This window comes from Anneissia japonica, unplaced genomic scaffold, assembly GCF_011630105.1.
Source record: "Anneissia japonica isolate Jap-2015-1 unplaced genomic scaffold, ASM1163010v1 scaffold287960_len3192837_cov198, whole genome shotgun sequence".
NCBI lineage: Eukaryota > Metazoa > Echinodermata > Crinoidea > Comatulida > Comatulidae > Anneissia > Anneissia japonica.
In genome coordinates, this window is record NW_022712725.1 from 416,971 (window position 1) to 441,924 (window position 24,954).

The following is a 24,954-nucleotide window of genomic DNA, read 5'->3' on the forward strand; positions in this document are numbered from 1 at the left end:
ATATATATATATACAGTATATATATATATATATGTGTGTGTGTGTGTGTGTGTGTGTGTGTATATATATATGTATATATAAATAAAACATGAAACAGAGTAGACTGTTAGAACAAAATTTATTTTAACATGAATATTTCAAACTGTCCTCAGTTCCTTTTCAACATGACTAATTTATAAACTCTGTACAAGTTGACGGCATATCTATTAGTAACTGGTCAGAATTAACTATGATGACTTAATTATAATAACAATGTGTATCATGGTAATAAACAGCAGGTGGCTGTAAGGCAAGAAACTATTAAATGAGCAGTACTGTACTGACAATTATAAAAATGTCATGTTATAAATAGTATGATTCATTATAATAAACATAGGCCTAATGGATTCAGTGTAAATATAGGCTACAATAGAAAATAATAGTGAAAATTGCATAATAATAATAATAATAATAATGATAATAAAGATAATAATAAGAAAAGTAATAATAATAATAATAATAATAATAATAATAATAATATAGTATAACTACGACATATGGATGATATAGACTCAAATAAATCAGATAGAAAGTTGATATTAGTGTGATTAAAATGAATAGATTGTGATAATCTGTATAATTACAGTACAGAGGTGGTAGGCCCTATATAAAGTATAAGCATACATTATTAGGCTTTACTTTTTAGAATTTTTTTTTATTATTTTGTTTTGACTTTCAAACAACCACTTACATAAACACAATAGAACAATTTCCCTCATAACAAATGGCTGGATAAGACTATATATATACTGTCTCTTATACACATCTAGATGTGTATAAGAGACTTTTTTTAAAGCTAGTTTTTTAAAAATAGTTTTTATTGTTCGACCACTGGCTCTGAATCAAAAACTCAGATTGGAATCACAAAAGAAAATAACGTCTTTCTTTATGTACAGGATGGAACTAGGCCTACCTACCAAAGTCAAATAAGGTGTAATGTTATGTTTAATTTACAGTACTGTTTGTCAGATATTTTTTTCAATGTGTTTTAAACAGTTTCAAGTAGATAAAAAAAAATTAAAAGCAAACAAAAGTTTCTTTGAAATAAATAATTATCAAATGAATGGTTGTTCCAGTTGTCTTTTGGAGACCGCTTTTAGCTTCAGTTTTCATTTAGAGGTTTCAGGCTCGGTTACCCTCTAATTATGCTATTTGGAGACCACTTGTAAGCTATGGTCTAGCTGAATCCCGAGACCTCCCCAAATTCCAGGTGCACAGTCTCGAATTGGAGGGCGGACTTCATGATGTGCTGCTAGAGTTCCTATAGAGCTATTATAGGAACTCCATGTGCTGGGAAACTTAATTAACAAAGCTCTGTGATTGGCTGGTCGCCTTGGAAATCTCTATGGGGACGTGGTATACAATCCTATTGTATACAATTCCACTACACGATCATGGCCGATAATTGATGGTTTGCACTTCAATGGACAAAAACACAGACATATGATTTTTTAGTGAGAAGAAGGAACTAGTTTTCGTTGATAGATACTTCACTCCTGATCCATCATGGCTGAAGAAAGTGTAAAAGTCGCCGTCCGAGTGAGACCTTTCATATCCTTTTCTACGTACAAGTGGCCCGGCCAGGCCTCTAGCTAGCGTACGCATGTTATTATTTGTTACCGAAACCTCCGCTGAAACCAAGGTGTTGTTATGAAACAATCGATTATATAGACTAGACTACAACCAGCCTAGGACCTATGTTGTACGTTTCTCTTGGCGTACTTCCAAAGATAGGCTACCAACCATGAGTAGTCTGTGTTTGTGGCTGATATCTTTTACCTAACAGAGATTTACCTTTAAAACCAGTTCTTAGGAGTAGGCCTAGTTAATAAATAATTTATTAATAAAAATGATAAATGATGATGCTGTGATGATGAATAATTAATCATGATTATCAGATGATGATGATAAAATGATAAACTTAAGGCTGTGGAAATTTTTCCGAAAGCCTTTACGTATCCTTAGGTGTTGATTGGTGGAGCTGGGTTGAAAATGCTGGAATTTTTCAACTCTAGTTAAAGAATTTACTATACAGCAAAGAATCCTTAACATATTTAATACAACTCTCGCGAAAAAGCTCGGAGTGCGCAACTGATCATCGACATGCAGGGTACAACAACCACAATAAAAAATCCAGCTGATCCAAACGGAGAGCCTAGGAAATTTAATTTTGACCACAGCTACTGGTCACATGATGGCTTTGAGGAAGATGCCAATGGCTATTTAACACCAGTGTCTCCACGGTATGCAGATCAGGTATGTACATATCTAGTGTGCAAAAGTTGCTAAAAGATTATGTTTTCTTTTTGAGTTCCACATTTTCCCAGTAATAGAGCGAGCCAAGTATTGTTGTCTTGAGGCTTTTCAAAGTAGTAACATCCTAAACATTCTATTCTGTGCTTGGCTGTAATTTAGTGTAGAGCCTCATTATCTAGATGCATTTACTGACTCTTATTTCAGTTCTTATAAATTGTGCAATGAAAAACTTTTCTCTCTTTTTCAGAAACGTGTGTTTAGTGACCTTGGTAATGGTGTTCTAAAGAATGCTTGGGAGGGGTACAATTGCTCCCTATTTGCATATGGACAGACAGGTTCTGGAAAATCCTATTCGGTCGTTGGATATGGTGCAAACAAAGGTATTTAATTCATGGTTTATTGAATCAGTAAATCATATTGCTGACATAAATATGGTAGCGTTAAACACACAGGTTTATTGCAGGCATGAGCAAACCCACTTTCCCGACGCCCAGGACAAGTGTTTTTTTATGGTCGGACAACAAGAATTTTAGGGACCACCTTTCCATGGGCAAGCACTTTTAGAATAGGCTACTTCACCATGTAATGCGTATTGCTTTCACAGTACTTATAGAAAGTCTGACTCTTGACAATACGCAGCATATTTTATTAACAAATTGTCGGCGCACAAAGAGATATCAAATAGAAAACCGACTATGCCATGGTTACGCACCGCACTGCTTAGAGTCGCCAACGCTCCCGCAATTTATTGACGGTTTAAAAGAAAAAATGTTGGCGTACTAAATATAAAATTTGTTATTTTCTGCAGTAAAGATTGAAAATTAATTCTTAATTTTTAAATGTTAGCCAGACCTGTCATGTGTAGACCTACAACAGGTACATATTTCGCACAATATCGTACCTGTTAGCCATCAGCCGTCTGGGCCTACTGCACGTGGTCTGTTTACAATATAACTTTGCACTGGTCTAGTCTAGACTATGCCATGGTTACGCACCGCGTACAAGTGCATATTTCAAAGGTACTTGTCCAGGGACAAGTGAAAAAATATGAAATTCCCTCATGCCTGTATTGTATGACCTTAATATAATAATTCCCCCAATTAAAAAATTCGGGATCCACCCCTGTATGTAAGTTTGTGTGTGGGACAAATGCTTATTCCTGATGCTGTTCTGATTGGTCAGTTGTTTGACATAACGGGAAGGTCCAATGTGATCACTTGTGTGACTATACTGTATTAGAAAAAGGTTCTTGCACAGTAAAGAATGAAGATGTGTTTGAATGTTATCAATTGAATTTTCTATCACAGGTATTGTACCAATGTTCTGCAATCAGGTTTTTGTTGGTATTGATGAGAAGAAGGCAGAAGGTACTAAGACAGAGTATGAGGTAAACTTTAGTATGCTGGAAATCTACAACGAGCAGGTCCGAGATCTGTTGTCTCCTTCTAACAAGAAGAAAGGAGGTCTACGAGTGAGGGAACATCCCAAGAAAGGGTTCTACGGTAGAGACATTCCATTTTACATATGTATCAAATACGAGAATAAAAGTTACTTAATCATATAAGGAAAACAAAAATGATTTTTGTTTTTCATAAATGAGTACATTGTTCTGATCCTCCTCAAGTATTCCAAGGTACATTATTAATAATATGTAATATAGGATCCATTTTCATTTAATAAATTTGAACTTTAAAATGTCATTGCGTACAGTAATGAAAATATGAGTTAATAAAAATAGGTCAAAGACAACTAAAGTATATAATATAGCTCACAAAAAAATTGCTTTCATATTCCACATTGACTTGTTGTTTTTTACATCAGATTGGGCCTGGTTGCTTCTAGGATGGTAAAATGTCTTGGAAACACTAGGTGCTGTACACTTAGAATTGTATTTAATCTGTATATAAAGAAATTGCATTACTGTATAAGCCACACTTTGATTAAAAATTGTAACTTTGTTTGGTCTTACACAGCTGAGGGGTTACGTACCGTCCCAGTTAACAGCTACAACGACATCGAAAACCGAATGGAAGAGGGTACACGCAACAGGACAGTAGCAGCTACACAGATGAACGCTACAAGTAGTCGTGCTCATACAATTGTAGGCGTTTCATTCACCCAGAAATCGTTTAATGATGCAGGACAAGAGATGGCTAAGGTTTCCCTTATCAATTTAGTTGATTTAGCAGGAAGGTAACCAGTCTAAGGCCTTTGGCCCAGTTTATATATTTTTTTTTCCTTTTTGTATAAAAAATATCAATAAATTTTTTATGATTTTGTAATATATAATATTCTATTTACAGTATACATTGCATTAAAAATGCCTCAAATCAGCCATTGGCTGTTATAAAATACGAAATATAGTTTGTAAAAGTTTATTATTGTGTTTATGAAAGATAATGAAATAGAATAGATAATTACATCAGTGAAATTTTTAGCTATGCACTGGCCTGTTCTCTCCCTCCATTTGTGTTACCTGTGGCCTATGATATTCAATTACTGTATTATATTTGTCTTTTTTGTATACTCCAACAGTGAGAGGGCTGATTCAACTGGAGCTACTGGGGATCGACTGAAAGAGGGCGCTGCCATTAACCAGTCCCTCTCTGCTCTTGGTAATGTCATCGCAGCTTTGGCAGATGCTAGCCAAGGAAAGAGAGTCAAAGGTGAGTTAACTGGAGAATATTTTTTTCTATGCTGTCAATTATAATAGTTTGTATCTGAGACAATATACAGTAGTTGTCTCAGGTTGTATATAGACAACATTGCATAGTGTTCCCAATGTAGATCTAAATACCAAGTGTTGCGCGTTTACCATAGATTGTAAAAGATGCTAATATAACAATCTAAAATTTGTATTAAACAAATCTGTTATGATATATATAAAATAGAAATGATATAAACTAGGAAGTCTGCTAGAGCGAAAAAATCGCCAACTCAACCAGGATTCAAACGTTTGATCTCCAGCTTGTAATATAGACTTCTTAACCAACTATGCTACTGGGGCTTTGTAGTAAATTTGAAGTAACTTTTCCTATTATTGTTGCATATTTTGAATAAATATTCCTGTAACCTTTCAATGGTAAATGTCTTTGTATTTGTAGTTCCGTACAGAGATTCAGTGTTAACAAGGCTTTTGAAGAATGCCCTCGGTGGAAACAGCAAGACCATTATGATCGCTGCCCTGAGTCCTGCAGATATCAATTATGAAGAAACCCTATCGACACTGAGATATGGTAAGCTATTAGTATTTAGATTCTTATCTAACAGCAACTAAATCTCCGGTCAGCTAGGAGATTCCATGTTGTTGAGGAGTGAAGCTGCAAGGTCTTGGTTAGGCCTCTTATTTTTCAACACCTGATTACAAGGATTTTTGTTCTCACAACTCTCAATAACCACAGATCCTGTGCTGTGATAAGTGAGTGTAGTTTAATTTAATATTAATATGAAAAAATGAAAAGTACAATTCTCATATATGAGGCTAAAGTGGAGTAGATTTTAATTAGCAATGATAAAAATGCTGTTATTTGAAAGATTTGAACCCAGAACCTTGAGGTCAGTTGGCAAGCACCATGAGATAACCATAATGCCTTTACAATATTCATTATTAAAAAATACAATAATAAATTTTAATATTATTGTTATTTCTGTCATTAATATTACTGTTGTCAATGTAAATAACATTTTACAGCTGACCGTGCAAAGCAGATCAAAACGAAGGCAGTCGTGAATGAGGATCCAACCGAGAAATTAATTCGTGAGTTGAAAGAGGAAAATGAGAAACTACGAGAAGCATTGAAGAATGGCGGTGTAATCTCAATGAAGGCAGACGATGATGATGATGAGGCCGGAGGAAAAGGAGGTCAGCGTAAATTATGGAAATGTTTATTCAATTTTCATTGTGGTATTTGCTGTAGTGTTGCCTAGATGCACTCACTAACTATTATGTAATTACTTAAGTCATAAGTAATGTCATTCATTTTGGTAGATGTGGAAGCTATAAGGAAGCAACTGGAAGAGGAAATGAAAGCTGTGTTGGAAGCAAATGAACTTGAAATGGAGATGATGAAGAAAACTTGGCAGGAAAAGTTAGATAGTGCTGGAAAGGTAAGGAAACTTGCAGTGTGAGAAAATCACCTATATGCTGCCCTCTCGTGCCTATATTACTACAAAACTTTCTTGAAACATGTCTGAGAGTGCCCTCTTATGGCAGAGATTCTCTTAAAACAGATGACAGTTTTAATTTGTATTTTGGTAACCTAGCAACAAGGGTAGCAAATTTAATTGGTTACATGTTTGATTACTGATAATCAATTTTTCATTATTCTTGAATAACAGAAATTAGATAAATTATGTATCATTGCTAAAAATATATATAACAATGAATATATATTTTGTAGGGCGATGAGGGTGAAAAATCCAAGAAGGAGGAATGTAAGACAACGCCTCATCTTTACAACCTTAACATTGACAACCAGCTCTCCGGTATGATAGTGCATATAATAAAAGAAGGTACCCTGAAGGTGGGCAGTACAAAAGCTAGCCCCCAAGCAGACATTGTCCTGTCAGGCCTAGGGTAAGTAGAACATGTAGGTATTAGACTGTCTGGGTAGGAAGACAAAGTGGAGCTTTGTGTTGGTGCTCATGACAGTAATGCTGGTGCTGGTAGTGATAATGATTTTGTTAAAAAGTAATAATAATAATAACAACAATAATATTAATATTAATAATAATAATAATAATAATAATAATAATAATAATAATAATACTAATAACAATAATAATAATAATAATAATAATTATTATTATTATTATTACTATTTTTATTTTTATTATTATTATTATTATTATTATTACTAATATTATTAGCCATTCTTTGGTAGAATATTTGGCTACCAGTGACTACAATATTAATATATAATAATTATCTTATTAATTACTATTATTTGTAATGATATCGATTAATATGAATTTATTTACATTTTTACTTTTAATATGCTAGAATTCAACCGGATCATGCACTGTTGGCTGTTGAGAATGGCAACGTGTTCCTGGAGAAGGTAGCGGATGGCAAAGTGCTTCTGAATGGGGAACCCTTGACCTCCAAACAACAGCTGGATCACAATGACAGGTATGTAAACAATATGATAATGAAGCTATTAAATCCAGATTTTAAACGTTTCCACAAACTGTGATTATTTAAGTACTATCTGTAAAGGGCATTTACTTTTCAACAATTATGCTTCATTTTTTGTAAAATGCCCTTTAAAAATGTGACCAAACCGTAACTGTACATTCTTCACTTTGCTGGACCACATAGCCCGCAATGAGAAAGAACAAAATTGCATGACTTTTATTTGAGGGAAATTAACAGATAAAAATATCTATGCAATATATATAAATCATATATTGATAATGTTGTTATTATTAGTACATTTGTTGAAAGAGTATCTACTATAAATATCTTAGGTTCATCTTCAATGACAAACTCAAATGGGGAGATCACATTGATAAATGATAAATCACATTTCATTTTTTTTGTGTGTTTCAGTATTTCAACGTTTTTTGTATCTGATGTTTTGAATTACATGCAAGGTTTTAAATTTTATCGAGCATTCAATTTCTTCATTTGGAGATAATAACGTTATTCTGATTCTGATCTATGATTAATTTTCTTGCAGGATTATGTTCGGTTCTAACCATATGTACGTGTTCCAACACCCTGGTCTGAAGGCAGCCAACCCAGACAACTACAGGATACCAGTCACGTATGAAATGGCTCAGCAAGAGATTGCACAGAACAATGGATTTGATATGTCCTCCAAACAATCAGTAGGTGAGGAAGAATGAATAGGGGGTGGGGGTTGCCTGCTACTGTGCCAATTTTAATGAGCATAGTACTGCAATTTGTTTATGATAAATGTTTTATGACAGTTTTTGGTAATATTGATTTAACTTGTTTAAATGTTCTAGAGGAGATGATATTACAAGAAGACCTTATCGACCTGATGCCTGCTGTGGAGGAGGCTAATGCTATTAGTGAGGATCTTGATCGAAAAGTCAAGTTTGAAATTGTGGTCGTCTCACCAAAAGCAAGAGGGCTCACTCATGGTAGAACGGAAGTAAGTGTGCATAATAATGGTAAGAGACACTTCCGGAGTGTCAATCAAACTTAACAACTGACCAATCACAAAAGGGCCAGGCGTACGCACGTGTCCAACAAGCACACATGCTGTCCCACAAACACACGTGTTCACGTATGTCTTTACACTGTCCTTTGTGGGACCTTAGCAACAATATCCAAGGGGTGGGGCTTAGCGGAAAGGTCCATTTTAATGGTGGGGATGATGATGATAAAGACAGTGGCAGCAACAAGGATAATTATTGGCTGGAAAAAAAAAAAATTCTTTCTAATTATCAATTGAAAGTAATAACTTAAAGAAATAAGATTTCAATATGTTTTAATATATAAATTATGATTTTTAATATATAAATTATGATTTTTATTATATAAAATATTATTTTTAACTGAAATTAACAAATAAAGACTTATCATTTATTAAATGATTTGTGCAGGTTTGTGTGAAGATGCGCAACATGGTATCTGACCAGGAATATATTTGGTCAAGAGACAAATTTCAACGACGCAAGTACCTTATGCAGGAGATGTATGAGAACTACTCAGATGGAGAAGACTGGCAGCTGCCAGATGTATGTCAATATTTCTAACGTTACAGTATTTATTCCAATTCTTTCATTTGTTTACTTCTTTGTTTTTTTGTTTCTTTCCCCTTACAGTAATATGGTTATGGTACATATTATTTAAATGCAGTATTTATGCTAAATATTAAAACATTATTCCCCATAATGTCAGAAAAAAGTGATTACGAATATTCCAACATTATAATTTTTATTTATATTTATATATCCACATTGCAGGAAAAGGATCCCTTCACAGAATCACCCGATACAGAGATCCAAATTGGTCATGTTAACATCTACCTGCAGAGCATGGCATACATGGTAAGGTTGTTAAGTATTATAGTGGTGATGGGATATCCTCTTGAACATGGGAGGGCCAATTGGTGGTGGAACTTTCCTGAAATATGGGTGGTGCCAATGTGAAAGGGATGTGGTCAGTGTTCTATTGGTTGTTAACCAGGAACACCTCAGTTTTGTTAAGCTTTTTTCTATAATGATCAGGTGTCATCTATTATGGGCGTGGCCTACCTGCAGACATTATATCATAACAATTTCGACCACATACCAAAAAATTAAAAATGGTCTCAAATGATAAAACAGGTGTAGTCTAAATGCACATAAGCATGGCCTACCCAAAACTATTCAACATTATATCATTGACAACTGATGTCTACCCAAAAATTAAACGTGTTATCAAATGTTATAATATGTGTAATATGTATGAGCATGGCCTACCTATTCAGTATTATTATCATGGATAAATGATGTCTGGTCTAAATAGAATTCAGACCATATACCCAAAGATTAAACACGTTCTCTAATGTTATAAAAGGTGTGGTCTGAATACCTGTATGGGCGTGGCCTAACTAAAGACAAAATCAAAACATTATATCCTTGACAGATTGAACTGAAGGACAGTCTTGAGGTTTACGATATGAAAGGGAAAGAAATTGGAATGATGGATGTGGAAGTAATTCCATGCAATGCCAAGGGCAAGGAACTCACAGAAGCCGATGATATGTTTGTTGATGACCCCAAAGAACTTATTTCCTCCAGTGTTAACTTTGTTGTGAAGATCCAATCTATCATAGGATTACCAAACAAGTATACGGTATGAAACATCAGTATATTTTAGAATACCAGTGCCAATAAAAATTAAATTTCAAAAATATGGTCATGACATAACTTCGTTCAGCCTACATTTAACCTGTCGAAAATTTAAACTTTGTTGATCTGTCTGTTCTATGATTTAGAGTAAATGATCAAATCGGTTTCTCTCAAATGTTAGCATATTAAATAAATAATGACTATGTAGTACTTAACTTTTACTTAATATTTTTGTAAACATTTTTTTCTTTGCAGGACTTATATTGCAGATATAATATGTTTCTAGATGTAGAACCCACCAAAACTAAAGTTATCCAGAACACATCCAATCCAGAATTCAAACACAGGAAGAACTTTTCATTTAACCCAGCAACTTCACAGGTAATTAATCAGTTTTTAATTTTAAAGCTGTCTTATAGTTCCATACAGGCACTGACAATGTAAAAAGGTTAATTAATTAATAAATAAATGATTATTAATAATAGTAATGATATTTATGTAGTAGTAATGAGGTGATCTTTTTATCAAAATGACAACTTTTTTCAACAATATAGCTGGTGGACTACCTAGCAAACGGCATCTTGGCAGTGCAGGTATGGGGCAAGTACAAGACTGAGCAAGCACATCGAACCAAGAACATGAGCACAAAACAAATGGTCATGTCAGAAACGCTGGCAAAAGGTCGCAATCTTAATGTCAATGGTGTCAAGGTAGGTTCTAAAAAGACAATTTGCTAACATACATGCTGATGGTGGGAAAGACAATTATTTGCTTAACAGGCATTTGGAACATCTGACAATTAAAGTGGTTTCACTGATGGCCATCCACCAACAGACATCAAAAAGATATGAAAATACATGTTGGTATGCAGAATGTCAAGCTGATGAACTGACCTGTTACTGGAACGTCTGTCAATAGTTCAACTTACCCAATTCCAATAAATGTTTATGTTTACATATTTTGGAAAATCATTGGTTGGTACATTATAGCAATATTATGGGAAAAGAGGTTTTGTCAGACCCTCATAACAGAAATCCTGTAGACTGAAAAACTACAATCAAAATTACTGATGAAAACTATCAAATTTTGTTTTAAATGTTATGTTTCTTTTCTAGGCTTGTGATCCAGAAAAAGTAGCCCTTAAATTTCAGATGACTGCATTCAAGAAGCAACAAGAGAGACTTAGCACCAAAGTGGTATGTCACAGCCTAATAAAAAAAATCTCTTTCATCTAGTTATGAGAAAATAAAGTATTCTTTGACTAAACCTGTTTCCCTTCATATTTCAGGCCCAGATCCGCAGATGTGTACAGGTTGCCGAGGAGCATAAGAAGGCTAGAATCCAGACTCTACTCCTGAAGGAAGTTCTTAATGCCCAGAATCCTAAGACAGTAGAAATGGCTATCAAACGAATCCCACAAGATGATGGCTGTGGGCCTTACCGTGAGTACCCCATTTGCAATGCCAATAACTAGACTGGATATTATTGGTCAGTGTATCATATCATATCCTATTTATTTTAGTTATATCATATTTAGTCTCTAAACATGTCCCAGTATTTTTCTGGTCATGTTAAGTTGTAATATTTCGTTTTTTGAACTTTCAAAACCAAACATAAATTATTTTTTTTTTATCAATAGGTGCAATCTTCCTTGATCATTCCTTGGCATTGGGAATGGTATTATTTAAAGATTGGATTTGTTATTGTTTGTTTAAATTTGTTTATTTATAGAACCTGAATCCCAGCAATCAGCCATGTGTAAGCTGATGTAATTTACCATCATCCAAATGAAGTTAAATTCAACATCACTGAAACTTTTGATGATGGTGTACATCACACCAGTATTTGACAATGGTTAACATCGCCACAAAAATAAAGGACAACAATTAAAGCAGTCTCATATCTTTATATTGTTTTGGTGTGTATCAGTAGTGGTCATCCTTCTAGGCTTCTTCGAAGTGTAAATATCCGGTCAACCTCAATATGCAGTGTATACCTCATTATTGTTGATATTGCTATTATTATCTATTTTATTATTGTTGCCAGTCAGTTGTATTATATATCATATATTATAGTCAATCCTATATTATTATTTGTTATTGTTATTTTTATTATTAATATTATTATTATATACAGTAGTGGTTGTTTTATTACATTAGTTACCATAATGGATGGATGGATTTATTCCGTGTAAACGCTAAGGATAACCCGGGAAAGTCTGAAGAAGACTTATTTCCAGTGGGGTCCTTCTGATGGTGGGGATGGTGGTGAACACGAACATTAAAATAAGTCTTGAAGGATTGTATGGTGATTTGACAACCATGAGGCAAATACTACAAATCTTAATTGTTATTTGGTTCCGAGAAGAACGGTTTGGATTGTAATTGAACATTGTTGCTGCTATTACTATTTTCATTACTATTTTATTAGTGGTAAATATATTATGAATTAATGATGTTAGTTTATTTCACAATGCTAAATACTGATGTTTACCATTATCTGCTCTTCCATTGTTAGAATCTTCCTGTGTTAAAAATGTTTTTTTTCTTTTGGTAATGTTTTTTCTTTTGGTAATGTTTTAAGGTGCAATGAGTGTAATAAAACAAAAATATCGGTTACAAAGAGCAAACCCATATGGAGTTTAATTACATATCCAATGCCAGTAACTTTTAGTTTAGAAATATATTTGTCTAAACATATTAACGGCTAATTCATACCTCTATATAATACCATACTTAAATAACTTTATTTTTGTATATTGTGTTGTGACTGTATTTTGTGTATATTTTTGTTTAAAATATGTTATAAGTTTAAAAAACTATATATTAATTAACATTTGAGGTTTACTATAGTGTACTATGGAGCGAGAAAGAATATGTACAGTATAACATTTTATTTTAATATAGATTTTCCTTTTATAGACATACTGTCTTGCAAATCTAACTTGGAAATTTACACAAATTTTTGCTATCATACAAGGATTTTCATCAATAAATCGTATAATGGCATCATTTGTAAATCATTTAACAGATATTGTATATTGTTTTTTTATCTGATTGAAAGTTAGTACGGTACCTGGTGTGATTCTTTTAAGCAATTACATTTGTATTAACATTTTTGTTTTGATTTGACAGTATTTAGGTTTTTTGATTGTTATAGCATTATAACTTTCTATACTTTTCTATATTGATTTGGGGATCCATCTTGTCATTGCATTGTCATGCAACTGTATTTGATTCCAGGACAATAAATTACTGTCTTATGATGTTTACCTAATTGCTGTACTCGATATTTTTGTCTTTATCTGTATTGTCCATAGTTGTTTATAGTATTAGTGCCTAAAGATAATAAAAATTTATAAAAACACATTTACGCAAATCCACAATCACTATAAAAAATGTACCGGAACAAATGATATGACAGATACAAAATGTTTCAGAAAACCCCATTTATTGACCGAACGATCATACATGACAAACTTATGGAACCCACCAACATAACCTCACACACCATCAGCACTTCAACCACCATCTCTTCATACCTCATCTCCTAATCTATCTTTGACAATATATGTAGTCATGATATGCACTTTTGTGAGCAAACTGCATTTAGATAATGCTTATTTTCGATTAATGTATTGAAGTCATAGGAGTATTAGTGGGGGCTTGTCTAAGCTATGGAAGTTAATCATTTGGAGTGTTTCGAGCAGTGTGCATTGATAAAATATACAAAAATATATTCTTGGGCAATAGCAGTGGACATGTCTAGGTTACCTAATATATTATCAGTGTTTTGGACAGTATGCAACTATTCCATCATGTATGTTTTACTTTGTTACTTGGGGGCTAGTCTTAGATACAGTTATTCTACAGTATTAAGTTGTTTTTTTTCTGTACTACTGGGTATGTCTTGTATTTTCTTTGTTTTGGGCAGTGTTGGTTGGAGTATCTAAAATCTATTCTCTATTTATTTATTCTCTATTTGTATAGGTTGCAATTTCTATTTCCTTAGTTTTTTAGGAAATACTGGTAAGCAATTCTAATTACAATGTACACAAAATATAATGCATACAGTTAACAGAAACATGAATGGAATGAAAAGCTTAGGATTTTTACATTTTCAACAAGATTAGCTGGATGAATGTGGACTCAAATCTACATTGTTACATAAATTTGGGAACGTTACGACAGACGGCAACCTACTATACAGGCCTGTTACCAGGTTCAGGGGATAAAATACAGTAGTAAACCTAAATCTCACCCGAAAACCTCTCTAGTTACGGGCCTGCTATAGATGGAAAATTGACAGACCATTTTACTACATATTTTTTCACTGGATAGAATATTGATCTGATAAAACAGGGTTTCAGTTGTTTATTTCTGCATATCTTGTATTGTTTATGTATAAGCTTTTCAAAATAGTCTAATGCAGTAACATGATTGTTGAAAAGACCTTGTTATGATTGCTTAATACACCCTTATTTTTCAAATGACATTTCATCTAAAGATTGCTTTTAAAAATTATAAAAAGTACCCTGATTCAGTCATAAACAAAGATACCAAGATATAATCAAAGTGATATGCTTCTAGGTTTCCCTTATCAATTCCACTCTGCTAGCTATATGTTTGTCCCCAAACTGAAAGTAATCCCTCCACAATGGCGGGCCAGAGAAAAAAGTCATTAGCCAGTAATTTGAAGCTATATAACAACTGTTACCAAAGCATTTACATAAAAGTTATAACTAAATAAATTACTTACAAACCTTTGATAAAATATTATAAAACATTTATAGAACATGTGTAGGGCACTGTCCTAAACTTTTTTAGCACTTAAGGAGGGATTTGGTTTTTTTTTTTTTTTCCCCACAGGAACCAATAGACACTAAGCCCTGACCCTTGAATATTGTTAAAACATGCATAAACATAAATAACCACAACTTAGTGTAACACTGTGTGTGTTTGTGAGACGAGTGCATATTCCTGGACCTGTTGTGGTTGGTCAGTTATTTGACACACTGACAAGGTCAAGTTTTAAATCTATAATGGCTTGCAAAGAACTCGGATCAAGTTCAACAATAACAATCTCTGTAAGAAAACGTTAATCGATGAGTATTAAACACAGGGTAACAATAAGTTAAACACAATAGTTATGGAAGGACGTCAGGCACAGCACAGAGAAAAGTAAAAAACATGGCCATCACAACCTGGCATGACAAGAAAGCAGAAAACTATATACATACTGACCAGTGTTTATTTACTAATAAGTCACTTTGAACACACTCCACAACAGGCCTCCGACATCACAACACCCCACCTGCACTTTATATATCTCGCACAAAAATTATTATTATTAAAAATATACATGATAGAACGTAGGGAATGCAACATAAAACCAACAATCTCCACGCCCTATGTAGTTGCCTTAAAGTATCTTCTGAGCAATTTTTCATTCTGTTTTGATTAATACCTCAATGTTCATTTCATTATAACTGTGTATGTACTCGCATTCTCATCTGAAAAATAAGTAACAGAAATGAAGGGGGGTGTTAGGAAAAAAACTTTAAATGTGAAGTAATGGTGTTGTTTTTAAGTTTTGAGAAAAAAAACCCTGACATTTTATAGGATTCATAAACAGAACTCTCGGACTGAAACTCAAGCATTAACTTACCCAACAACTTCCAATAATTATTATTATAGGTCAGTGGTGACGTCATCACTTTTATTTGCACTGAGTTTTCCAATTCCTGACTGATCACTAATCGATATAATGCATCTGATTTTTTGCGTTTCGTGTTCAAAAAAGCTCAAAGCTGGAGTGATTTTACCACAGTTCAATACAATGGAATATTTCGTTGCTAGGGCAAGCTATGAATGTACACAGCGGACCTAACAAATCATAAAATCGTTGTTGTTTGTCAATAAAGATTAAGAAAAAAAAAAGAAGGAAGTGCGCACACCTTTAATTGTTTGTAAAGCATAGTAACTTTCTTCAAGAAAATTTTGAACCATCTGTAACGTAAAAGAAAAAATAACAGAATTAATTAATTAATTACCTGTACTACCAAATTACATATATAAAATATATCTCTCCAGTAAACATACTAAAAATATATATAAAAATATTAAACAAGTTATTAAAAAAGATATACTAACCTCATCACTAACTAACACATGTATCCCAGTTGGACCTTGCCGAATTACTTTGGAAATATTTTCAGGGGCAATACTATATAAATCTGACAGTTTAAGTTTCAACTCCTCTAGGCATGGACGCTCCAAATAGACTGCATGGTAAACTACACAAAAGTATGAGATGTAAGAATTATAATGAGTAATAAACAAACGCTTAATAAACAAATTGCCATTCGATATTCATCTAAACATGATTAATAAAAACTATTTCCTACCACTTTCTGATTCTTGGCACACATAAATTGTTAACCTTGGTCTCATATGCCTGTTGGAAAACAAAAACATGCATTTTAAAGTGACAGTCCCACATGCTTGCATCACAATATTATTAGTGAGCCCATATTCATAATGTTATGTATAAACATCCTTCTATTCCTATGTTTTGATTTGTTGTGTTACAACACATGGTTGTACTGTACTTATCCATTCAAGAAAGAAAGAAATGTGTGGCAACTTAGCACATATCATTTTCTCATGATACTATATATTGTAATGAAATGTATATCTGGACATTTGACCACTGGCACATAGATGGACCGATGTGGTAACATGGAAAGAAAGCTAGAGGGCATAAGAGTATTCTCCTCACCTGTCCTGAAGCGCATTGTTGAGCCTAATACCATCAGCAGTACCTAAAATTTGTATCAGCTCATCTTTGCTTAACCGCAAGAGATCAGCACCTGAAAATAAGAAACAAATGCTACAGTTCAATCTTAAAAATAAATTGATAATGATAATGGTGATTATGATGATGATGATGATGATGATGATGATGATGATGATGATGCTAACAAAATGAAATATATCACAGTTTACCTGAGTAGTTTTGGAACAATTTACAATAAGAACTAAATCTATTCTTTTTTAACCATTCTTGTGTCTGTACCTGGGTTGCATGAGAGCTCAGAGGCTGAAAATAAATACATAAAATATTTAAAATCACTATGTGTTATCGTAACCACCACCATCACTATCACAGCCCAGAGGTGGATCCAGAGTGCTTCTGCCAGGAACAAGCGAATCCAAGGACCAAAGTCTAAGTGAGATGTTTTGGAAGGCTACTCTGGCTGAATGCTTGGAGCTTTAGCCATATAAATCATTTATATAAATGATTTTAAGCCACAACACCAAAACCATCACAACTACAACCATCACTAATACCACCACAACCAGTACCACCTATCAATACCCTCACAACCAACACATCACCCATAACATCACAACCACCAACATCACAAATACCATCATAACGACCATCATTATCAATACCATTGTCATATTTTCAGTCCATGTCGTGACAACTATTACAACAATCACACATACAGAATGAATTTAAGGTGGTTGGCGAATTTTTGCCAACCTAATTTTTTCCAAATTTCATGGGCTGAACCACCTTCATCAATACCACCAAGACCATCATCATCACATTTCCCAACCACCTTTACTTACATTAAAATCAACACCAGGAAGTGGTTCATTGTTATCTTCAGCCTCCCTTTTATCATTACACGAAAGAGATGAACTTGAAAGGAAAAAAAACAATTCAGTATAAATTAAATTCAGCCTCACATTGGTCATTATGGGTGCATGTAGAAAATGTTCTGATGTCATTTATTGTGATCGTATTTGTGATGGTGCTGGTTGTGATGTTATGGGTGATGTGGTAGTTGTGAGGGTATTGCTGGTGGTGCTGAGTTTGATAGTACAGTATTTGTCATTTATACCATTTATAGTTCAACCTATTAGGCTAAACTTGGCATCAATTTCCACATGTAGATGCCTGTCTACATGTCCACACCAGAACTAGCTATTTGAATATTAAAACCCGATTCACACAAAACAAAATGTTACATGGGAGGCATTCTAAATATTAAACAGTCTTCCCTAGATAATTCTATCAAAAATCACCATTGCTGATTTTAAAACTTGTTGTTACACAGACAGTGAAGAGATGCGTGACACCACAGTGAAAGATCAGGTTCACCACACATGAACATTAAGAATATTGTTCTTACCAATCTAGAGACAGAAATGTTGAATCGCTTTCATAAACCGATGAACTTGCAATAGATGTATTGGCAATATTGTTATCTTTACACACCTAAAATAAACAGAAAAATGACACATGAAATAAAACAAAATGTTACGACATTCTTATTTTCTATTTTTACAGACATTCAATAAACCAGAAAAGAAAACCCTGCTACGGTGGACTTTGAAATACTCAGAGAGTCATGATTGGATGAAAAGAAACACGAATTTTCTACGAAAAATGTTCTACTTTATCCTCCAAAATACTTAGCAAACGTAAGCCTATATTTCTTTAAATAATTAAATAGAAAAATGACACTTTTAAAATGTTTAAATTAACCAGTATTCATAACTGTATAAACATCTTGTGTAGAGTTGAACCATGTGCTTTAGAGCCTAGAATATACAAGCCACAGATTTAAGAAATCAAATCTGTTGATGTTTTACTAACCTTAGATTCAATAGGATTTAAAAACAAATTCCCAAGACTGAGTTCCCTAAGCACCGTGCAATCATAAGATGGTTGGTACTTGTCTTTGTCCACTTTCTTTTCCATTTTTTCTCGATCTGTTTTATGTTTTCTGTCAGCTCCTTTTGGCTATGTAAAATCAAAGCATTTTAAAAAACGATTAATAGTTTTAGTGATGCATTTTAAAGAATATTTTCTAAAATCACTTTAATGAATAAAAAATATACTGATTTGTTGGAATGGAATTATTAGGATTGGACAACTAGGATTGTTAACCACTAAGTTACAGCTCTGCTCTATAACCCATGTTCCTGGATGATGAGAATGATCTCATCCACCAAGCTTCAGCCACAATGCCCAATCCATGCTCTTGTATGGTGGGAATGATTTTAACCGCCAAGATATATGTACGCTCCATAATCTATGTTCTTCTAATCTGGCTCTTTCTCTTCACCGCCTGTGTCTTGGATGTGTAAACAATCTTAACTACTAACCGAAAGCGCCACTGCCCAGCCCACAACCCATCCTTTTGGTTGGTGGGATTACAACGAAGCTAAAGCTGCTCCACAATTAATGTTCTTGGATAATGAGAAGCTCCACTGCAACATAATATGTTTATTTTATTTAACATGTGCGATTCCTACCTTAAATACTTTAACCTGACAGCTAGCTGAATGTAAAGTTGTGTCGATGCTGTCTTTCTCATTGATGTATGTGTCAACTTGGATTCGGAACACCACGCCTTTCTCACCCCCATGCTTCTTGGCAGTGAACTCTGTACTTATACAATGCACCTGGAAGAGCAATCAAGTTACATTCCAATCAAACTTAACCCAGTGGCTAAAAATAAGTTTAGTATTCCTAACTTAACTGATATTATATCAGTATTAATTATATAAATTTTCAATACTAAATATATACTCAAATATGATAACATCAAAGCTTAATCATGAATTTCAGTTAATGCAGCGATGACCTAACCAAGGTTCCATTGGTTTTGTTGTTATCACAGACAAATATCAAAGTTTCAAAGTACAAATTGTTATTAGGTGTATTTCTTCAAGTAATTTCTTAAAACCTCATATTAACAAAAAATCAACTTAAAACATGTATATTAAAATTTATCTAAATGATTTTATTCTCTAATAGTATTACAATTATCATTATCATTATCATTGTTGTCATTATCATTAAGTGACAGATTATCATTATTATTGTTACTAGTACTTCACCTGTATATAGCACCCTACAGTGTTCCTAGGATCCCAGTGGATTTCAATTGTGTTCAGTTTATTTGGGATGTTGTGATATTCTAAAATGTTATACGACAGCGGTACATCAAGTTTGAGGATTCGTTCACCGGGACGATTCGTACGCCAAGCTTCTAATTGTTCCTCCTCAGAATATTGTAAGCGTTTGTCATGAAATAAAACCCTGATATTACTCTGTCAAAACAATTGAGATTAGAATGATAAAAAAATTGAGTTTCAAGCCTCCCTTATATGGAACAAGGGGATTCTAAATGATCAGCCTTGATGGATGAGCTACTTTCTTATAACAATAATTTGAATAAAAATATACTAACAACATTTTTAAGTAGAAACAAATTATGTTACAATATATCTATCATTATAGCACATGCAGAAACAGGTGTTAAAAAGGGGAGAATATTCAGACACAGATGTGCACAAAATATCTAGATACAAGTCTCCTTCTAATGAAGGACCCCTCCAATTAAAGATTACCTCCAATTAAAGACCACTTTTCTGTGGTCCCAAATTAACAAACCTCTTTTATCTTTATTATTCTAATTAGAGACCAAAGCTGCTAAAGACCATGGAAACCTTGGTCCCAAAAGTGGTCTTTAATTGGAGGGAGTCCTGCAGTTGTGTGCACAAAAAAGCATAATATACTTATGCACAAAATTGACATGCCAATTATTCATTCGTAAGATTACCTGGTCAAAAAGAATAAACAACATGTCCACTTCAATACTAAACTACAATGGAAGAGGTGTTTCATGAAAGGAAAATATACTTGTCTGGTGATTATCATTTGAAAACAAGTTGTCTCTCTACCTTAAACGATTTGCCTTGGTACTTGGCCGTGTCCCCAAGGAATTTAATTTTCAGTTCATATGACTGGCCTTGGTTCAGATACGTCAGTGTTTCTTCATTGAGTTTAGTTGCTGGGGAGGTAGCAGCGTTTAAGATGCATTGAAACCTGGCGTAAAACAAAAGAAATTGTATTTAGGAAAATGCACATCACATATTACTATTTGTAAAAACTGTTTATTTTGGATATGTTTTTTCTACATTTGAAAAGTTCACTGAGTGTGAGAAACCTATTTGATAGTGGTTGAGTATTCTACGGTAATCATCACTTAAACAGTGATGAGTTCAATGTACGGAAATCGTTGACCTGTGTTTATTTCATTTCATTAATTTCGTCATTAAAATATACATATAATGTGTTATATTATCTTTGTTGAAATTTTTGGCCTGTGTTTGTGTTTCTATGTTACATTTTTAATTTGAAGGCAACCCCAATTTAAAAGTTTTTCTTGTTACATTTTCAATTTGAAGGCAGCCCCATTTCGAGAGTGATCGACCTCACTCTATGGAAATTGTTTTTCTTTGTGGCTGTGTTTTCTGTATGTCAGAGAAGGATGCGTAGTATCTCAATATGCCATAGTCATTCATGAACTCATACAACTTGCAATTTACCAAGGCCACATCAAAAACAGGAAATATGTGAAAATTATCAAATAGCAAATAAAGATTATGAATTGACATTAACAGACCAAAAAAAAAAATGAAATACAAATCACCAACATGAACAAAATTGTGGATCTTGATACAAACAGCTCATATGTCAAAGAGGAAGTGTTACTTGAGCCATTTTCATATACATGTATATTTTTAGATTTTATACACCTACTGTTGATGATTCAATAATACCAATCTCATAAATTAACAAACATTTTAATAAATTTGATTAATATTCAAAAATATTTGCAGGAAACCTATTAATGAAAATATGAATAACAAAACTCAGTTAACAAAACTACAACAAATAAACATACAATACAATTCCTCCATATTTTACACTTAAAGATCGGTAGTTAACAAATTATGTTAACGAATAGAAAACATTAAATAAAAGATAAAATATTATTTGATGAATTAATGTTAAATAAACTGTTTATTTAATAATGAAGTATAAATTACCCTTCCTCTATGGTTTCCTGTTTGAAGATTGGTAGAGCCAACACCTCACTAAAACAGAAAATTGAATTACATTGATGAATTTAAACAATAACAATTTTATAAATCACAAAATAACATTTTCAATTTTTCCACTTTCACTTTTGAAAGTGGAAATATGCTACATACTTAGACAATATTACCAAAACATTTTATATGGTTGACAAACAATAAATGTAAATATTATGTAACCAAAACCAATTGTAAACTGAATGTAAAAAATTAATGTAAATACTCTGTACTGTAACTACATCAACTGCTCAATTAATTAGATATTTAAATGCTGGTGATAAATGGTTGGTTGTGCTTTCATTAAATTGGACAATACACTTCAGAAAAATATCTGTTCAAATACACTGCTCTGCTTCTGTTGTGAAACTATAGGCAGTAGGTTAACCACAGTGGATGCAATAGAAGTAGACACGGATCTAGCGCGTATGCAAACTGGAGTGTATTTAGGCCCAATAAAAAAAATCATAAGTTTATCACCCTTTTCTATGGAACTGAAAGAAAACAACATTTTTGAAGATTTTTTTTTTAACTAAAAAATATTTTGTCAATTTTTTTTTAGTAAATAGTAGATATTGTTTTTATTATCTCAATCATGTTTTACTTTGAATATCAATGCACCAGCAAACAACCCAAGGGTGAATTTTTTGTTAAGCCTCCTTTAACCATAACTTTTCAAGTCTATTGCTTATCATTCTGCGATATATATTACGGTGCTTGACATTAAAAATCTTAGCCTTATATATATTTTCCTTAATCAATTCTTTGCTTTAAATCCTGTTTTTATGTAAACCAATAAATTGTGAAATTTATGAATATGTTTGTATTAACTAGTTCAAGGTCTTTTAGCCATGTAACAAACATAGAAACATACAATAAGCAATCAAAATGTAATGTTGATATGTACTGGTAGAAATGCTGCTGCCAAGTTATCAGACTTGGCAGTGCAGTAGCACTATGTACCTACATGTAGCTTAGATATTATTTGCTTGGGTATTACATGAACCTTTTTTAAATGCACAGAGCACAGTTGGTTAAAACTGGTGGGAGCAATATGTGTGCACTGAACCATGGAGATTTGCAACTCTTACTGTATATTCCTTCAAGCTCTCCCACTGAAATACAGGACTAATAGAGAACTACATTTCGAAACTGATGAATTAGCCGTTGTACAACATGACAATTCTTCACAAATATGAGGTATACTTCAAAGAGAGCAGTCAATTATCTCCAATGTTCTATCTAATCTAATACCAGAGGTGGCACACAACTGTGCTTCCCAATAAGTCACCTGAGCTATACTCTATTGTTTATATAATCTATTATAATTTTGATTGCATTTGTTTCATTTTCTTCAACATTGATAATAAAATTTAAAACAGATATCTACAATCTTCAGAATTTCAAAATAATAAAATTATTTTATTTTGGAAGAAGTGTGTGAAATATATATTACTATAATGGCAAAAAATGATATGGTATGATATAATATATGATAGTATAATCACATTTTATTAGTTCTTATGAGATCGGTTAATATGAAAACCAAGTCTACATAGATGGTAACTGTACCTCATGTTGTAAGCTCCGGTGCCTAATTCCATCCCTAAGCCACTCAGATTGTTCTCAAATTCCGCCGCAACTTGAGCCAATCCATCATCAATTTCACCAATTCGCCACGCCATGTCCACCATCTGACAGCTGTCTCAGTAATTACAATTTTAGCTCTTCTCAAGTCTCTTGTCTGTTTAAACAAAGAAAGAAAAACAACAACTAAAATGTCATCCAGTTTGAAAGTTTGTTGGTTGCGTTGACGGCTTGGAAACCTACCAATGTACTATTATATTTTATTATTAACACAGGTTAAGATATAAATCCGTCTGTGCATTTAAAAAAAAATATGGGGCGATTTCCGTGCAGATTTTGCTCTTAATATTATAACCATGAATTATACAGAAGTTACAATTCTGTGCATCTATTTTCTGTGCAAATTTAAGCTAGTTTTATCATCGTGCAATGAAAATACTTTACTGTATGGAACAAATGTGATAGTGGTGGGGTTTAATCATGGAGCAAAACAAAAATGTTATAGGCCTATAGGCCTTGGGGCCCGACGCCATTACTAGAATGCCAGACTGTATAGTAAGGCCTGCGAGGGGAATATATCCTCCGCGCAAAAATTTGGCCTAGAAATCTGTCTGTTCATTTCGCATTTCTGGGGAAAAAAATGGTCATTGGTACAACAAATTAAGGTTTGAGGTCTAGCTAGGCCTAGCCTATATCTATGGTTTCACTAGGCTAACTCACCTGCACGATAACCTAGGAAACAGCCAATTTGGACAACAGTAGTTCAATAAAACAGAAGTACTGTTGTAGTCACCAACTAAGTTAGGCCTGGATGGATCACTGGCCTAACTGGGCATTGGTACGTAGGTAGGCCTAGGCCTAAGCTTCCACCCAGTCCTCTAAGCGAATCATACTTAGGCCTCTAGGAGGTTGAGTGCTTTCCTAGGGCTAGCTAGTCTACTAGACCTAGGCTTAGCCTAGACTTGAAACATACCCTAAAAAATGCCTTTTTCTCAATTACATTTCCTATTAATACTTGCGATATTAAAAACTGTTTTATTAAACAAACCTAGATCTTGAAGTGAAAAAAAATCGATGATTAATTCGCTGCATAAACGCACGAAAATATTCAATTTCAAAATACAATTGAACATGTCATCAAAACAGGGCGCCCTCTTCTACCTGGCTTTGTTTACGTACTATCTTTCCACCATGCTTTCGTTCCAATATTTCGTTTTCGTTTAACTTTTAAGAACAAATGAGAAACAAATTATACTTTTTGTTTTTTATTTAAATGGAAAGATGGTGTGTATAGGCC

The 24,954-nt window shown here is 33.4% G+C and overlaps 2 protein-coding genes across 2 annotated transcripts; one reads left to right on the forward strand and one right to left on the reverse strand.

The window, feature by feature from the left end:
- The first annotated feature begins 1,402 nt into the window (after positions 1–1,402).
- Positions 1,403–13,383, forward strand: LOC117108029 (kinesin-like protein KIF28P). The gene is made up of 21 exons (XM_033249871.1): positions 1,403–1,590; positions 2,101–2,295; positions 2,543–2,675; positions 3,603–3,797; positions 4,269–4,488; positions 4,831–4,961; positions 5,400–5,531; positions 5,987–6,157; positions 6,284–6,402; positions 6,696–6,871; positions 7,298–7,426; positions 7,977–8,131; positions 8,269–8,417; positions 8,872–9,006; positions 9,235–9,318; positions 9,899–10,108; positions 10,360–10,485; positions 10,659–10,814; positions 11,220–11,300; positions 11,393–11,546; positions 11,836–13,383. Exons 1-21 carry the CDS (start codon positions 1,546–1,548, stop codon positions 11,874–11,876), a joined length of 2,937 nt encoding a protein of 978 aa, XP_033105762.1. The 5' UTR covers positions 1,403–1,545; the 3' UTR covers positions 11,877–13,383.
- Positions 13,384–13,537: 154 nt separating this feature from the next.
- LOC117108031 (upstream-binding protein 1-like) lies at positions 13,538–24,839 on the reverse strand. The gene is made up of 15 exons (XM_033249875.1): positions 24,706–24,839; positions 23,643–23,814; positions 22,026–22,073; positions 20,874–21,018; positions 20,028–20,240; positions 19,440–19,589; positions 18,778–18,924; positions 18,311–18,396; positions 17,745–17,817; positions 17,112–17,205; positions 16,885–16,975; positions 16,511–16,560; positions 16,257–16,399; positions 16,061–16,112; positions 13,538–15,616 (listed from the first exon to the last, which is right to left on the reverse strand). Exons 2-15 carry the CDS (start codon positions 23,762–23,764, stop codon positions 15,579–15,581), a joined length of 1,452 nt encoding a protein of 483 aa, XP_033105766.1. The 5' UTR covers positions 23,765–23,814; positions 24,706–24,839; the 3' UTR covers positions 13,538–15,578.
- Positions 24,840–24,954: the final 115 nt, after the last annotated feature.

Coding starts and splice junctions, on each gene's coding strand:
- LOC117108029 (XM_033249871.1), top strand. CDS start 1,546: ATGGCTGAAGAAAGTGTAAAAGTCGCCGTCCGAGTGAGACCTTTC. Junction 3,798..4,268: donor TCCCAAGAAAGGGTTCTACG/GTAGAGACATTC, acceptor GGTCTTACACAG/CTGAGGGGTTACGTACCGTC. Junction 4,489..4,830: donor TTAGTTGATTTAGCAGGAAG/GTAACCAGTCTA, acceptor ATACTCCAACAG/TGAGAGGGCTGATTCAACTG.
- LOC117108031 (XM_033249875.1), bottom strand. CDS start 23,764: ATGGTGGACATGGCGTGGCGAATTGGTGAAATTGATGATGGATTGGCT. Junction 16,976..17,111: donor ATTGTTCCAAAACTACTCAG/GTAAACTGTGAT, acceptor TCTTATTTTCAG/GTGCTGATCTCTTGCGGTTA. Junction 16,561..16,884: donor AACAATGCGCTTCAGGACAG/GTGAGGAGAATA, acceptor GTTTTCCAACAG/GCATATGAGACCAAGGTTAA.